Source organism: Rhamphochromis longiceps, linkage group LG20 (assembly GCF_057381845.1).
Source record: "Rhamphochromis longiceps isolate RC_006_pf linkage group LG20, R_longiceps_female_GT1.1, whole genome shotgun sequence".
Classification (NCBI taxonomy): Eukaryota; Metazoa; Chordata; class Actinopteri; order Cichliformes; family Cichlidae; genus Rhamphochromis; species Rhamphochromis longiceps.
In genome coordinates, this window is record NC_140576.1 from 34,659,366 (window position 1) to 34,676,170 (window position 16,805).

At 40.5% G+C, this 16,805-nt stretch overlaps 2 protein-coding genes across 3 annotated transcripts in view; one reads left to right on the forward strand and one right to left on the reverse strand.

The window, feature by feature from the left end:
• Positions 1 to 896: 896 nt before the first annotated feature.
• Positions 897 to 6,746, forward strand: LOC146645807 (uncharacterized). Of its 2 annotated transcripts, none has more exons than XM_085393206.1 (7): positions 897 to 1,380; positions 2,095 to 2,442; positions 2,670 to 2,816; positions 3,184 to 3,285; positions 4,051 to 4,076; positions 4,159 to 4,314; positions 4,445 to 6,746. In XM_085393206.1, exons 1-7 carry the CDS (start codon positions 1,347 to 1,349, stop codon positions 4,628 to 4,630), a joined length of 999 nt encoding a protein of 332 aa, XP_085249332.1. In that variant the 5' UTR covers positions 897 to 1,346; the 3' UTR covers positions 4,631 to 6,746. The 2 variants fall into 2 exon arrangements, with proteins under 2 accessions (XP_085249332.1, XP_085249333.1); XM_085393207.1 differs by having other exon boundaries at positions 2,098 to 2,442.
• Positions 6,747 to 7,007: 261 nt separating this feature from the next.
• cables2b (Cdk5 and Abl enzyme substrate 2b) overlaps positions 7,008 to 16,805 on the reverse strand; it is a 46,413-nt gene continuing 36,615 nt past the window's right edge. Inside the window, exons 7-10 of the mRNA XM_085393205.1 lie at positions 13,575 to 13,681; positions 13,213 to 13,332; positions 12,334 to 12,418; positions 7,008 to 10,508 (exon numbers count right to left, since the gene is read on the reverse strand). Coding sequence (XP_085249331.1) covers positions 10,362 to 10,508; positions 12,334 to 12,418; positions 13,213 to 13,332; positions 13,575 to 13,681 — 459 coding nt within the window. The 3' untranslated portion in view covers positions 7,008 to 10,361. The remainder of the gene's footprint in view (positions 10,509 to 12,333; positions 12,419 to 13,212; positions 13,333 to 13,574; positions 13,682 to 16,805) is intronic.

The following is a 16,805-nucleotide window of genomic DNA, read 5'->3' on the forward strand; positions in this document are numbered from 1 at the left end:
ATATCTGATTAATTAATCCAATCCTACTTTATTTATAGAGGACTTTAAAAACAACATGTTTGACCAAAGCTTTCCTATAAAAAACAGATAAAAGTTTAGAAACCATACATTAAACAGACAAAGAAAGTTAAATAACAATAAAATAAATACATAAATGAAAAAATCATTCAATATTAAAATGATTATAATACAACATGAGTATTTTATTTATACAATAAATGAAATTAACAAAGTAAAAAAGATTGAGAGCGGCCAAAAGCGAAATAAAAACTTACTAAAAGCTAACTCCTAACACACCTTGGAGAAAATTTACATTTTTAAAAGAAATGTAGATATTTCAAGTCTTGGGGCCAGCCTAATATGGAGATATGGAGGGGCAGCTGATTCCATAAATTGGTGGCCACAGCAGCTAAAGCTCGGTCCCCCCAATGTTTCGGTCTCGACATGGGGACAGCAAGGACTGACTGGTCAGCTGATCTGAGAGACCTTTGTGGAGTGTTTGGGTGCAGAAGGTCTGACAGGTAAACAGGAGTCAGGCCAGCAAACAATAACATTTTTTACTTTTCTACATTTACTTAAACAAATGTAGGTAAAAAAAAAAAACTTTTATGCTGATTTTTAGATGTAGAAAAAATTAATTAGTAGGATGTAGTGTTCTGTTTGATCTGCAGGACTGACAGTGTATTATAACTAACACCTCTTATAACCATGCTGGAAACAGGCTGGCTTAAATAACTAGTTATTCTTTATTTCCATTTATTTCCATTTAAATATACATACTGGTCTTCTAAAAAGAGTTTTATCTGCTCCACTTCCTGCTAAGTCAAACAGGAGCCTTTATTTTGGAAATTTAAAGGAAGTTCTGCATCACGTTGTTCCAGGTAACTTGACATGCTCGTGATTAGAGACAGAAACTGTCTCGTCTGCTGAAGTTTAGCTCCATCAAAGTTGTCCTTGAGTCAGAGCTGTTGACGTTTATCAGCTGGCCCCTAACAGTCAGATGAATGTTCGGGAGAAGCCGCTAAAATCGCACAAGTTCCGGTTTCATGTGATCAACGATGCTCCGTGTCTCTGTCAGCTGTTTTACTGAGCCATGAGCTCCATGAAGAGAGTCCAGAGATTCCACTAGATGGATCCTTCCAGCGTGACCTCCAGGATCCAGACCTGCACACACACTCAGACTGCAGGGATTTAGGATCGCATCACTCACCCCGACTGGTGAGAGAGAAGGAGTGTGTGTGTGTGTGTGTGGTTTGAAGGCGTGACCTCGTCATTAAGAGAAGTAAGAAGTTCCTGGTTTGAAGTGAAGAAGAACTGAAGCAGCATTAAACCATCAGAGCTCTGAGATGAAACACACTTTGCTCTGCTTCATCTTCCTCAGTGAGTAAATTCTCTTCTTATTTCTGTCACTTTCTCTGTTCTAACTTTTATTTGTCTCCATTTTATTTTCATTTGTAGGTAATCGCTCAGTTTTACAACTCACTTCTTCTCTGTCATAGTTACTGGTTTCTGTGGTTAAACATAGTGTGAAGTTTGGAAATGAATCAAACATGCAGCTTATTGAAAGCAAAAGAAAACTCCTTGAAATGTATAAACATGTGAAATTTAAATGTTTCCACAAACTTGTTTCTTGCAGTTTGCAAATTTTTTTGTTTCACACCAGTTTGATCCCCAAAATTTCTACTTTATGTTGTAGACAGAATCTGTAATCAAATACTTTTCCTCCTCTTTGAGAGACAGACTTACAACACTGATGAAACAGCACTCTGTGTTTCATTTCTTTTTGAACTGAAACGTTTGGATGTTTAGCAGCAGATGTAAAACACTCATTTCACATGCAAACATAGAAACAGATGATGGTGATGATGATGATGTCATCAAAGATTAATAATAATAAATCTTTTTCACAACCTTAAACTCTGAATCTTCCACATCAGATGTTTTGTGTTTGTGTATAAAACAGGAAGTTTGCTGTTTGCAAATAAAAACAGAAAAATGAAGTTAACTGAACTTCTGTCATCAGTTCAAATTAATAATCATCTGTCACATTTAATCTATAGTAAGATTGTAACTAAAGATTGTTCATCCTTTCAGCAGCACTTCAGGATGGAAACACTGGTTTGGTCAAAGCACAAACTCTCCCTCACAGAGCAGAGGAAGGAGGAAACATCACAGTTGCGTGCAACTTTTATTTGTCTGGAAGCAGGAAACTCTTCTGTAAGGAAAAATGTGAAGATGGAAACATTCTTGTTGAAACATCTGATGATGCAGCTCAGAACGGCAGATACAGCATTGAATATGAAAAAACATCCACTCTGTCATATACTCTGTATGTGAGCATCACACAGCTGAAACAGTCTGACTCAGGACGGTACAGGTGCTCTTTGGACAGAGTCTTGTTGACAGATGGAAACTCTGATTTTGAGCTGATTGTCACAGAAGGTGAGTTTCTGCTAACAGTCGTGTTTGTCTTTGAAGGTGTGACAGAAGCTTCACGTCTCAAAAGCAGCTACTTTTCCTTCAAATCACCTACAGATGTTATATTTATCTGAAACATCAAGTTTCATCAGTTCTGCTGTCAAACAGCCCATAACCACGTCAGTCACATGCAGATATATAAACTGCTTCAAGTGGTCTTATTATGACTCTGATGCTTTCATTGTTCACAGCTTCAACCACTTCAACACCAAACGGGACTCTGAGACCTTTTTCAGCTTCAGTGTTTCTCTCATCAGCCTCCACACCACCAACAGCACAGAGTTTAAGCTCAACTTCAGGAAGCTCCACACCTTCATCAGCCTCCTCTGGAAGTTCAGGTACGTTATAGATTTTTAGATGTATGCAGATTTACATGTGATGAAGATCCATTACTGAGTGAACTACACAAGAATGACACATTAAGAGCTGTGGATGAATCACTCTGATCTTTTAGTGACGTAAAAGAGAAAAACTGTAGAAATAAAGAGAAATAAGTTTCCACCACAGCAGCTGAGAGAGGACATGGCTGACTTCCTCACAGCAGCACTGCATGAGACAGATATAGACTGTGATCAGCACATTTCTGCCTTCTGCAACACAACTTGTTACTCTGTATGTGCACAACTTTACTGCTAGATGAACAGACCTGGAGGCCACATGGTTACACTGTGAGTAAAAGAAATCTTCTCTGTTAAACTCCTGCAGATGTTCTGATTTATGTGGGTCTGATTCTGCTCGTTATGATCGTCGTCTTATCAGCAGCTCTGCTGATTTTCTACATGAAGAGCAGGACCACTAAACCCAGAGGTGAGGCACAGATTTAATATTCTGTCAAACAATAGAAATGTCAAAACGTAGCATGTACGCTATAATCTGCTGCCTTATTCAGTGTACTGGTAAATAATCTGCCTTTAAAAGGTGTTTATGATGACAAAGTATAATTTTTTATCACCATTTAAACACAACAACCAAATAGAAAAGATTTTTTCTCTTTCCCAGTTTTCCACCTTTTTTTTGTATAAAATCAGCGTAACTCTGATCCAGTCACCACGATGAGAGTGTGTCTACGTCATGGTAACACCAGATAATCTCAGACTGACAGAGCTGCTGTGAAAACAGACCGTTGGACTGAAAGGTGTTACTGATCGGATGGTGACGATCACCAACACAGTCTCACTTGGATATGTTCAAAAATAATCCTTCAAAATTACAGTTTTATCAAATAACCATAAAACACAGGGAAACATGGCACCATGGCTGATCTGTCTCAGCTCAGAATGTCCCAGTTTGCATGAATTAAGTCAGGTGTGACGTTTCTGTCACGCTGTTTTCACCTTTGAAGTTCAGTCTGTTTGTAAAAAGAGCACCGGATGTTCATTTATGACTCACAACAGAAACTGGTGGTAGCAGATTTGATTGATATAGTTTTGATTCTTTATCAGTCATGTGTCTTATCTAACTGTAGTTCATATGAAGTTCTTCATATCGTTCCTGAGTTTAGTTCCTCAGGTTCTTCTTCCTGTAATGTGCCTTAAAGACAGACGTTTATTTTCTGAGCTGCATGTTTTTCAGGACCTCCTGTGGAAACGGACACAGAGGTGAGTTTTAGGACCTGTGACACACATCAGCTTCATTATTGTTTGCTTTGCATCTGTCAGCTGGTTTATTCTCCTGCTGCAGGCCGACAGGTTGTATGAAGAGATCAGAGAGGGTGACGTAGCGAGCAGGTCACCTCCTGTAAAAGTGTCTTCAGTTTATGATTACGCCAAAGGTCCCCGTTCAGGTGGAGATGAAAGCGGAGGCATCTACTGCCTCGTCACCTCTGCTCAGAACAACGTGAGTAAAACTGTGTTGTGATTCTAAGCTGAGGCCATAAAGCAGGCAACTGTTTGTGTAGTGAAGTAATTCATCTGTTCTCAGACAACAAACTCAAATTCTAAAGTTTGATCTCACTTTTGTATCCCAGGTTGAAGACAACTCGCATAGTCTCTATTACGCTGAGGTGGATTTTTCCCACAGTCCTGACACAAACGCCGCCCCCTGTGGTAACACAGCTGATGTCGTCTACTCCAAGTCTTCAGAGGACCTCAGCACCACCAACCACACCAAAGATGCTTCACCTCCTCTGTACTCTACTGTTACATCAGTATGAACTACATCAGGACTTAAGCTATGGATGAAGTCTTAACTCTCTCAGTGGACAACAGCTCAACACAACTGATACAAAAGTTTATTTATTTTTCTGCTTTTGACATGTTTTGAAGTTAAACGTGGAGTCAGCCTCGGGATAAAGTGACTTTTATTTTAGCTTAACATTGAACTAAAGAATGTTGCAATACCACAGTTATAATAGCACATGTTAGCATTATGGTATGATGCTACAGCACAGATCCAATAAGAAGAGAACTGTGCATTTTGAAGACTTCCAGCCTTCTGTACTCGTCTTTGGAGTATTCCATCATTGCATTTAGCAGTTGAGACTGCAGAAAGTTAATGTACAGACCGCTGTGTGAGGATGAATGTTGCAGAGTGATTAGGTCAGCCCGGACATTTCACCTCTTTCAGATGACGTTTAGCTGAGAAAAGCCACAGCATGCAGATAAATAAACTACTTCATGTGGTGTTACTATGACCGATTGTTTCACTCTTCACAAGTCAGTCATAGCAGACCCAAATATAGCAGAAATAGATTTTCAGCCTTCTGTACAGAGGACAAAAAACAGGTTATTATAGCTAATTTTTCATGCATGAGAGGATAGTTTTATATTGCTCCCTCATTTCCATTCCGAAGCTTAAAAATCACACAAAGTTGAAAAAACAACTGGATATAAGGCGGGCGGTCCTCTACCAGAGGCCTCGGAGCTTGAGGGTCCTACGCAGATCCATCTTTGCTGTTCCAGGACTGCGCTCTTCTGGACAGAGATCTCGGATGTTGTTCCTGGGGTCTGGTGGAGCCACTCCTAGCTTGGGAGTCACTGCACCGAGCGCTCCGATTACCACTGGGACCACCGTTACCTTCACCCTCCACATCTTCTCTAGCTCTTCTCTGAGCCCTTAATACTTCTCGTGTTCCTTCTTCCTGATGTTGCTGTCATATTGCTACATCTATCACTATGGCCGTCTTTCTCTGCTTGTCCACCACTTTTCTTTCCGGCCATCCCCATTTGTCTGTCTGTATCTGGAAATCCCACAGGATCTTAGCTCAGTCATTCTCCACCACCCTAGGGGGGCATCTTCCATTTTGACCTCAGGACTTTCAGGCCATACAGATGTTCCTGTATACTATTCCGGCTTGGTAATGGCATTCCATGTATTCACTTCCTGCTAGCATCTTACACCCTGCTGTTATGTGCTGGATTGTCTCAGGGGGATCTTTACACAGCCTGCACCTGATCACGGGCAAGGCGTAGGTGTCGATAGCCCGGATCTTGTTCTTACCGGTCAGCTGACTCCTCAGGACTTGCCTGACCCTCTGCAGGTACTTGGTGGTTGCAGCTTTCCTAGCGGCCTCTCCACTGTTTCCATTTGGTTGTGGGATTCCCAAATACTTGTAGCTGTCCTCGATGTTTGCAGTGTTGCCCTCTGGTAGTGCATCAGTGAATCGATGTCTCATTCACTCATACAGCTTGATGTTATCCATGTAGAAGATGGGCTGACAATTGCTCCGTTCTGTAGTCGGTATCCGTAGCCAGTCTTGTCAATGATCTCACTGAGAGGGTTCAGGCCTATGCAGAACAGCAGTGGGGACAGAGCATCTCCTTGGTAGATCCCACACTTTATGGTAACATGCTATTGGCTTGAAGTAGGCCTCCAGTGTTGTACGCCACATCCCCATTGAGTTCCTGTTGATCTTGTACAACTCTAGGCAGTCCAGGATCCAGCTGTGGGGCATCCAGTCATAGGCCTTCTTGTAGTTAATCCAGGCAGTGCACAGGTTGGTGAGCCTGGTCTTGCAGTCTTGGGCGACTGTTTCGTCCACCAGTAGCTGGTGTTTCACTCCTCCGGTATACTTGCCAAGTCATTTCTGTGCCCCGTTCATGTTAGCCACTGTGATGCCCGACATGAGCTTCCATGTGGTAGTTGGAGATATATATTGAAATATTTAGCTGCCGTGGAATCACAATGTATAAAGTTATTGTTGCACATGTATCAGTGTTTTGACTGTTTTTCCTTTACAGACTTGTTCTTTAAATAATTAACTGTAACAAATTAACATCAACTTTATACCTAAACAACAACAAAAAAATGAAGAGATGCAGTAATTTACATATTTTAATGAAAATAAACAAACATTGGCATTTTAACAGTGTATGGTCTTTATCCTTTACAAAATATCTTATAAATATTACAATACACACACATTTCCTTCACTTGTGCAGTGGAAGTATTTGAGCTCAGCTTCCTCATACAAAGAATATTTACCTTAGTTGCAAATCAATTCAATGCAACACGTCTTAACTAGTCTCGCCTCTTTATTTCAACTGTGTTGGATCATTAAATGTATTTATGCAAAAGTAGCAACAAAAATATTTCTGTGGCTTTAACTTATGTGACGCCTCGACTGCAACGCTGCTGAACTGCTGCGTGCTTCGTCTGTGTTGTCAACAAAAATTACAATTTTTTTTAAGTTAACAGAGAACTTAGAAGGTAAAAAAGGTAAATATAAACAAAAACAAACACTTGGTAAATATTTCCCTTTACAGCACCGCAGTGCTCAAAGAATAATAAAATGATAGTAAGCACTCAAACTAAATACAAAATGTTAATGTGACATTTAAATAACAGTGACAGGTAAAAAATTTTATTGTGGCACATTAGAGGTAAACAAACGGAGGAAGAGGAGGATGACAGAATAAAAGCTGCATAGAGTCAATATCACAAATCTCTAATGTAGAGAAGATGATTTTGGAAGCTCACGTGCCGTTTCTACTCTCAAGCAGATTCTTATCTTTAAGTTGACCGAAGTTTTGAACATTTTTCTGACTTTATCAGTGCTGCTGTTTACTACATCCTGTTAGGTACGTATGAAGAACTGAAGCATCTCAGAGCAAGTCACTGAGTGTGGATTCTTCCTCACTGTCTGTAAAACACGTCTTTACTGGAGCAGTCCAACGTCTGATTGCTTCATCAGCAAATTATACATCTTAATGCTTTTGCTGGTTAAACTCAATGAGCAGACTGATTTTATTTGGGTCGTTTGTCACAGTGAACGTCACATTGGTTCCATGTTAGTCTAAGTTGACTCCAGGCCCATGTGTGAAATAATTCTTCATATAAAAATAAACACATTTAACCCTCACTTGATGCTACTCCAGTGTTGTTTACATCCTGTTTGTAAATTAATTAAAATATGATGGATTGAAATGTAAAATGTAAAAACCTCAAAGATTTCAAATTGAATTAACAAGCAGCATTCACTGCTTCTTCTTTGTTACACTGGCTGTGCAGTCTGTCTGCCCACAGCTCTTCACATGTGTACTAAACACACACACGACATGCACGGCTGCAGTCACACACCTCACTTACACATGATATTAACACGAAGCCTCTGGGATCAGATCAGTCTTATTAGAAAATAACATTTACGGGTGAACACAGTCTTAAAAGCACATGAACTGCGAGTTAGAAAGACAAACTTTGGCTAATTCAGGACAACAAGAGCTACGGTAGGAGGAGATAAAGTTTTAGGCTTTTCCAAAAACCAAACGGATCGTATCCAAACTCTTTGGGGTCTTACAGCAGAACCCTGGTCCAAACTCATTCGGCTCTCTTGCTCTGACATCTATAAAACTCAAGTCCATAAACACACGAAGGAAAATAAGATGAGTGGAAGAACGTGGAAATCTCAGGATGAACAATCATGTTTCCAACATTATCTGGTGAGAGGATAAAACACCTGCAGGTTCAAAGGAGATACGATTCTTCATCCACAGGATTATTAGTAATAAATTATTATCAGGCAGTTTTTAAATACACATCATTACAATAAGTTACTTTAAATGTAGAAAAATATTATATACTGTTGTTACTTGGTGATAAAATAAAGTCTGAGGACTGTGATGCTAAAAGGCAAAGTGCAAAAACAACTGAGGCTCAACAGGAAGTGTTTCTGAAGCCTCCTTTCAACAAAGGCTGGAAAAGGGACATGAAGTCCACATGAATGAGTCTCCTATAAATCTTCCACTGGTGTCCTGACACCAGACTTCAACAGACGTCCTGTTGGAGGCCTCAGTTTGGTTAAATATCTGTCCCTTTACGATACAATGAAAAGAAAACTACTGAGCGATGTGTGTTTCTAAGGTATTTCATAAGCAGACACTCAGGAACTGCAGTGTTAATAGTGCAGAAAAAGGAAGTCAGTAGCCACAGCGAGTTCCTGCTGTTAACATCATGAATGTGTTTGCGCTTCACTTTAAACAGATGCTCAAGTTTCAGTTTCCAGGAATATCTGTGCTAAAAATGTAAATGATCATTGCAGAACTGCAACTTTTAAGTATCTGTTAATGCTCCATGTTTAGTGTGACAGACACATTCTGATGTCCTTTCTGTAAACTGCAGTCTTACAGTCAGCGCTTCATGTTTCTTCCTATTATTAACCAGGTCAGTGTCGTCTGTGGTTTTCAGTTGTGTTGCTGCTCGTTTCAGATAATGCAGCCCATGAACATGCAGCGCGTGCAAAAGAAAAACTGTTTTCCCTTCTGACACGTTTTATTCCAAAAACTGGAGCGAATGCAAAAACTGCAATCGTCAGAGTGAGACAGCCTTTAACTGCAGTCCATAACAAACAGAAGCAAAGCAGCTGGAGACGAGTGAGCATCACAGCAGCGTTTGTCTCATATGTTATAGAGGCTCTGTGTACCAACACTAACCCCCATCACAGCTTCGTTTAAAAGGACGTCTGCACTCTCTGAACGGCATGAAGTCAAAATAGAGATAGCTGCATGTAAAGCTGGCAACACAGAAACGGAGAGACTGAGAGCAAATATCCTGATTACAGGGCAGGATAAACCTTACAAAAGAAATACAGGCTGAAGCAAAAGCAGCCACATGTTCAGGCTTGAAGAAAAATTTTGACTTCATGAAATAAATGTATTGCATGAAGTCATGAGGATAAAGGATAAAGCAGAAGCAAACCAGAAAAGAAACCACACTGCTGCTCTTCTCAAAAACAGAACTCGCAGCCTTTTTCAGTCACTGGCAGCGTCCTCGTAACGGTTTGTATCTGAGCTACAGTCGCTGAAAACACTCAGCACTATTTTCAGCCGTAAAAAATATGATTATCTGATGCATGATGCATGTGTGTCAGTGTTACTCGTAATATTTCTAATAAAGCTAAAATAAAGAACCTAAAAAACAGAGTTTAGAGAAAAGCTTTTTCAGAGTCAGACAGTTCTGGTTTTGTTCAAAGCAAATTTCTCCCTCTGTCTTTTGTTTGTTTTTCATCTTTTGTTTTTTCAAGGTGCACAGTCTGTTTTTGTTTTTCTTTTTACATGTACATTTTTGCACATTTTTGAAACCCACAGTTATAATGGCCTACACTATAAAAATAATGCTGGAGGAAGAAAACCTGAATTTTCCTGATTTTGATTTGACCTCCAGTGATTGAACCGTCAGTCACAGTGTGTGATCACTTTGGTTTTTCACGGAGGAGAGGAAGGGAACTTTTTCCTCTGCAGTGACGTCTTTGAGCCGTTTGCTGCCACGACAGCGTGGCTGAAGTCTGATGTAGTGCGCAGGAAGGAGGAGGATGATTTCTGGGTGGCGTCTGAGCCTTTGAGCCAGGCATCACGAGGACTGATCCGTCACAGTGCTGGAGCTCGAAGGTGCTGAGGTTCTCTGCAGAGGCGGAGAAGCGTGCTGCAGTGCTGCTCAGCCAGGCACTGCTATACCTGCTGCTGCTGCACCAACCGTCTGAAATGTGGCATGACTTTGCTCTCTGGGAGGTAGAGCGCCATCTCCAGGGCGACCAGGATGGTGAACTCGAATGATATGAGCTCCCTCCTGCTGATCCTGAAACGCTCCTCCAGCTTCTGCAGGAACAAACCAGCACGTGAGAGAGAACAAATACTTTCTGATGACACAAACCGTTTCATGTCTGACTCCACGTCTGTGGGAGTTTTAAATCTTGAAATTAAAATAAACATAGTATCTTTTGACATTTTTATACTGGCCGTTCATTTTAACTAAACTTCTGTGAAAAAGTATTTACCCTGTTTCCTGATTTCTTTCTTTTTCTTTTTTTTTTTTTAAATTTATTAGCCAAAAAGAACCCAATTAAATAAAAACTGCAGTTTTTAAATAATTATTTTAATCTATTGAGGGTTCTTCGCAGCAAGAATTGCAATTGAGTGTTTGCAATAACTGCCAACGAGTCTTTCACCTTCAAACTTCAAAACTTTCATTTTTTTATTTTTAGCCGCTCAGAGATGGGTTTGCTGGTGTGTTTCTGTCAGGCTATCAATTATCACGAGTCTTCCGTGTCCTGAAGCGGCAAAGCAGCCCCAGAGCTTCCACACTACCACCACCATGTTTGATTGCTGGTTTGATGTTCTCTCTTTCTGAAATGCTTTGTTACTTTTTAACGGGACTCGGCCCTTTCAGAGAGTTCAGCTTTTGTCCACAGAACATTTCCCTCAAAGTCGTGGGAATCATCAAGATGTTGTTTGGCAAAAGTGTGATGAGTGTGATTTTTGGTCACAGTGGTTTCCTCTGACCAATGGCCATGCCATGACCTCTGACCTTAACTGAGGCAAGTGAAGCCTGCAGTTCTTTAGATGTTGTTCTAAGGTCTTTTGTCACCTCCTGGATGAGTTGTTCATGTGTTCTTGGAGTATTTTTGGTCGGCCGGCCACTCCTGAGAACTGCCCACAGTTTTCTCCATTTGTGGGTATTCATACTCTCCACATGCCTCAGAAATGGCTTCGTAATCCTTTCATTGATAGATGTCAGCGACTGTTAAAATCACAGTTCTAAACCCTTTTCCAACTTCACTGTTTCTTTAGATCATGGTACGATGTGTCGCTTTATGAGATCTTTTCATTTGTTTCACTTTGTCAGATAACTTCTATTTTAGTGATTTCTTGATTAAACATGTATAACAGTAATAAGGCCCGAGTGCATTTAGTGTAACTTAAACTCAGCTTTACAAAAACTGTCCCTAATCACATTTAATAATTTAACAAGGGGGGAATTACTCTTTCACACAGGGCCAGGTATGTAAAGAAATGTAATCACCAGTTTAGTTACTCAGGTTATCTTTGCCTTTTTTTTGATTTTCTGAAAAATAAAGTGTAACAAATGAGCATAAAGAAATAAAGAAATCAGGAAAAGGACAAATAGTTTTTCACAGCACTGTATTTGTAATCAGTGTTTCATTAGATATGATAAATGAGGTAAAACTAAAAAGATCCATAACTCCATAAAAACTAAAGAAATGTGCAACGATCGTCTGCTTGGTAGTAGCGTGCAGGGTTTTTGGTTTGGTGGTCGCAGAACTGAAACAATTAAAATCAATATTTTTGAGCCATGACAAAAGTGAATATGCAGCATAAATACAGTACAGTGATAATGCAGGACTCAATCAGACCTCAGGGATTCTCTCCTGCATGGTCTCAACACTCGACTATAAAGGACATTAACAGCCTCTAGTCCTGCAGCTCGAACACTCAGCAGGTCGTTTTCCACCTGCTCAGGTAGAAAAGCCTCAGAGGCTGAGCAAGAGGAACATGATCTGACTCACAAGGCAGATTTTTTCCACTGACACTGTGTGTGTGTGTGTGTGTGTGTGTGTGTGTGTGTGTGTGTGTGTGTGTGTGTGTGTGTGTGTGTGTGTGTGTGTGTGTGTGTATTACATACGTCAATTAGATGTTTGACTTCCTGTTTCTTGAGGTCACTGCTGATCTTAGCTGCCAATAGGATGCATGCAGCTGAGACCAACTTCCTGTGAACAACATCAACAGTTACGTAACTGACAGGACATCAGGCCACAGAGTAACAATGTAACAATGCAGACTGCTCGCTCTCTGGACAACATTTATTCTTAAAAGAATTATTGTCTTAGTTTGTAGTTTGTTTGAAATAATGTATCAAGTCTTTATCAGGTGTTTTCTTTGCGTTAACAATCAGTTTCTAATTATAAGACTTGTTGTCAGTTTTTGACTGAATCAGTCATCAGTTAGATCTTAAAGACCTTGAGTTGGATGTAAACATACTCTATAAAATAACTATAAATGTCACTGTGATGATGCACACACTTCAATAATAATTTTCCAGGCAGTTAACAGAGACAGGAGCTTTCCTTCATGTGGTTTATGGGACAGTGAGGACTTGAAGTTCAGTGCATCACAATCAAAGAATACAAACCATCAGCAACAGTGAGAAGTTTTTCTTTTAAACCGAGCTTATTGAAAATAAACACAAGGGGGAGCCACTTCCACACCTCACACTGTGGACTCCACACAGAAAACTGCAGCACAGCCACCTTTTAAGCTATCAGACAAATCTTGTTTTACGTTTTCTAACAGGAACACAATGTGATGAAGTCTTGAACCAATCAGATTTTCTACCTGAGACTAATTATGGTGCAGAATCACTTATAATAACAATAAACAGAGCTAAACAGTCACACATGATCCATAGTCGTCATTAACCAACATTTCAAGCAGAGTGTGAAGCCTATGAACGAAGCAGAAACCGATGACGAGCTGTTTACATGTGGACGAGATTCGAACAAACCTGTTCTGCTTGTTGAGGCGACCCTGCAGCACCAGCTTTTCAAAGTAGACGTATGCCATCGCGAGGGTGACGGGCTGCAGGCCGCAGTCCTCCCCGACTATTCTCATCTCTCTCTTTAGGCTGAAAAAGAAATAAAGCATGTTCTAATTATTTAATACTCCCTTTTCACATATCTGTGTAGGTTCTTAGTCATGCAGGTCATGGTAATCTAAGGAGCGACTGGACTGCTTTAAGTTTCTTTAAGATGTTTCATGTCTCATCCCATGAGCTCCTTCAGCTCTAAGACCAAGTGGTGATCCAGTCGGCCCTTTTTCACATTACTGTGCTGAAATCCTTTCATTGGCAGAAATGAGAAACGTTACCTTCGGATTTTGCTGAGGGTGAGTTTAATGTGAGGAAACTTCTCCTTAAAAGTCTCGTTCATATCTTTCTTCAGATCAGACGGTTTGACATATTCTATAACTGTCGTCTGCAGGATAAAAGAACAAAGAGAAAAAGAGCAAAAGAAAATGAACCATACCAGAACAATAAGGAGCGGAAGAATGCATAAACAGAGCACAGAACACATTTAACTGTAAGCAGAGACAATGAGAAGTCAAACAGTTGTCAGTGAATGTAAATAATCTGATGAGGACGTAAACACCGACGGGTAAATATTTCTTTCTGTGACTCATTGTTGCAAAGATGGCACCATTTCTCACGCAGGGAAACTCATTCATGCTTTAGTTTACAGTCTTTCCAGGTATTGTGATGACTGTTCGCAGGAGTATCCAATAACCTCATCAAATCTGTTCCAAAACAGCTGCACTGACTTTACACACTAAATAAAAGTCAAACTCCCCTGCTGATTATTTTTAAATCTAACAACGACGCAGGCTTTGGTTCCACTGAGTCGGTCCGTCTCTGTGTCTGTCCTGTTATGGACAGATCACCTGGTCACTGTGTAGCCAAAACACAGTCTCAAGCCCCACCCCAGCTGATTTCTTTAAGCAGTTAAGAAAATGGATTGATGGCTCAATACTTTGACGTATTAGATCACATTGATCTTATAGAAATCCAATATTGCCACACAGCATTCCTGCTTTTTCACTAATAGCCTCAAACACCCAAAGGCAGCTCTGCTCTCTCTCCAGTGGGTTTGTTTTATTTTGCAAACTTAAGAGGGCTCCTTTAACCACATGTTGCATGTTTACAACTTTCATTATTTAAATGGCACACAACTCAACTGCTGACCTTTCACCTGCAAAACTTAAGTGAAGAAACAGACACACCTTTCCATAAAACAGCTTTAAAGTCACCAGCATTAAGAGGTGACAGTGAAGAGCTGCAGGTTCCTCAACAGTTTCTTTACAGCTCAACTCAGTTTAGACCTTAATCCTGATATTTAGTCACATACATGCTCATGCCAACACTTCCAAGGCCTAATTTAATGGAGAGAAGCCTGCGAGATAATCCTGGTAGACAGCCTGATCTAAACCTTATCATATGCAGGTAACATGCACCATTTCCATGTAACGCACCAAACTGGTGTGGGTGGGGGGTGTTTTGTAGTTTAGGCGACATTGACAGTAGGTGGTGAAATCACACTGTGTAATACTAACACACACACACACACACACACACACTTGCTCACAGTAAGCTCAGTGAAAAGCAGCTCACCTCAGTTGTAATCGTCTCATGAATTAAACACTGTGATACAGTGTGTGTGTGTGTGTGTGTGTGTGTGTGTGTGTGTGTGTGTGTGTGTGTGTGTGTGTGTGTGTGTGTGTGTGTGTGTGTGTGTGTAGCTGTTTAGACATCTTTGTGGGACCAAAAATTGGAATATTATTATATTTGTGGGGACCAACAGTCACTTATGAGGACAAAAGTGCCGTCCTCACGAGTTTGAAGGCATTTCTCAGGCTCAAAATGTGGTCTTAATGTCAGGGTTACAATTAGGTTCTGGTTAGGTTTAGGCTGAGGGTCAGGATTAGGCCGTCATTTTTGAGGGTTAGGGTGAGCGACTAGGGAATGCATTATGTCAATGAGATGTCCTCACTAAGATATCAAAACGAGAATGTGTGTGTGTTTGTCTATAGAGGGATCAAACTGAGCCGCAGCCTCTAGGACAGTGAAAAAGAAAAGAGCATGTGTACTCTGATTACTCTTACAATCATCTGTTTTATTCACCCTGTTTGTCTCTCCTTCGGATTTATTCCTGTTTATTAGAACATGAGAAATTAAAATTGGGGTTCAATGTGATCAATTTACACTTTTAATCTCCCCGAAGCACAGATGTTATTGTCTGACTCAACATTATAATTAAAATGTGTAAAAAAAAAAAATAAAAATACAGAAATCCTGCCAGTTACCAGAGATTAGTGAGTATCTGACTTGGATGATGCATTAATTCATGTGATGACATTAAACGGATTAGATACCACCTACTGGTGTGATCAGCTCAGTTTTTACTGAACCTGTTATTCATATGAGTCATACACCAGTGAGCCAAAAACACTATGACCCTGTACATGGTGAATAAGGTTGATTATTTCTCATCAGTGTTGTTGTCACCACTATAAGACAGTAAATGCAAAGCTGAGAGTTGCAGTCATCCTAAAAACAGCAGCAGGGGCAGGTGTAAAGTCACGGGTGTTACAGCCAGATGAGTCTGAGTCAGAGCCGCCCCGAAACATCGAGGCTCGTTGGGCGCTCCCCGTGAGCTGACGATTACCTTCAAACAGTCATCTGAGATCGGCCCAACAGTGAAACACCAAGAGGGTGTTGGAGGATGTGTTGGAATAACAGTGGCTCCAAATCTTACAGGACTAATAGGATCTGCTCTTAATGTCTTGGAGCCTCCACACATCCTGCTGAATCCCTGCTGTGGCAGGTCGGAGCTTGTTTTGGTGGTGCAAGAAGCACCGAGAGCAAATTAGATCAAAGTGGTCGTGTTGTTTTGGCTGTCGTTATGATGAATTCTTTTAATTAATTTAGAAACCACAGCTCTTTAATAGCTCACATGTGTTTCAGTAAGATTTCGGATCGTGTTCAGAGAGGTGCTGGACCCAGCTGAAATCTGATTGGCCCCTGTGATGCGCCACCCCGTCACTAATCACTGGACAGGGTGTGCAGGACTTCACTGGTTGGATCTTTACAGATGCATAAACATCACAGACATCAAACACTTGTGGTAAGCATGATGTTGATGTCGATTTCATGGGGGAGGGCTGGTGATGACAGGAAAGATTACAATGTTTACAAGTTCAAAGAAGCGTATTTATAAGATGGAAATTGGTAATCAGTATAAGTCTGATGGGACTTGAACGTAGCATGAGCGTGCTGCGATGCACAGACAGCTCAACAGTGGTGCTTAGCATTTCATCAGCCACAAAGCTTCATGACAAGGTGCTTTTCTGGACTTTAGTTTGTGTTAACCTCTGAATCTGAGAATGGGTGCTTATTTCAAGCATTAGTTAGCAGCTAGTTCACAACTATACTGGGATTAAACTAGCATCTTGTGAGTGCAGTTACAAACATTTCTTATTGAATTTTCTTTCATATTCATTCACATTTTAAATCTTATTTACAGAACTGAACCATCCATAAACTCA

Bases quoted from the DNA above. Each gene is read 5' to 3' on its own strand.
- LOC146645807 (XM_085393206.1), top strand. From the start codon at position 1,347: ATGAAACACACTTTGCTCTGCTTCATCTTCCTCA. The intron at 2,443-2,669 runs GTGAGTTTCTGC...CATTGTTCACAG, and splicing joins TGAGCTGATTGTCACAGAAG to CTTCAACCACTTCAACACCA. The intron at 4,077-4,158 runs GTGAGTTTTAGG...CTCCTGCTGCAG, and splicing joins CTGTGGAAACGGACACAGAG to GCCGACAGGTTGTATGAAGA.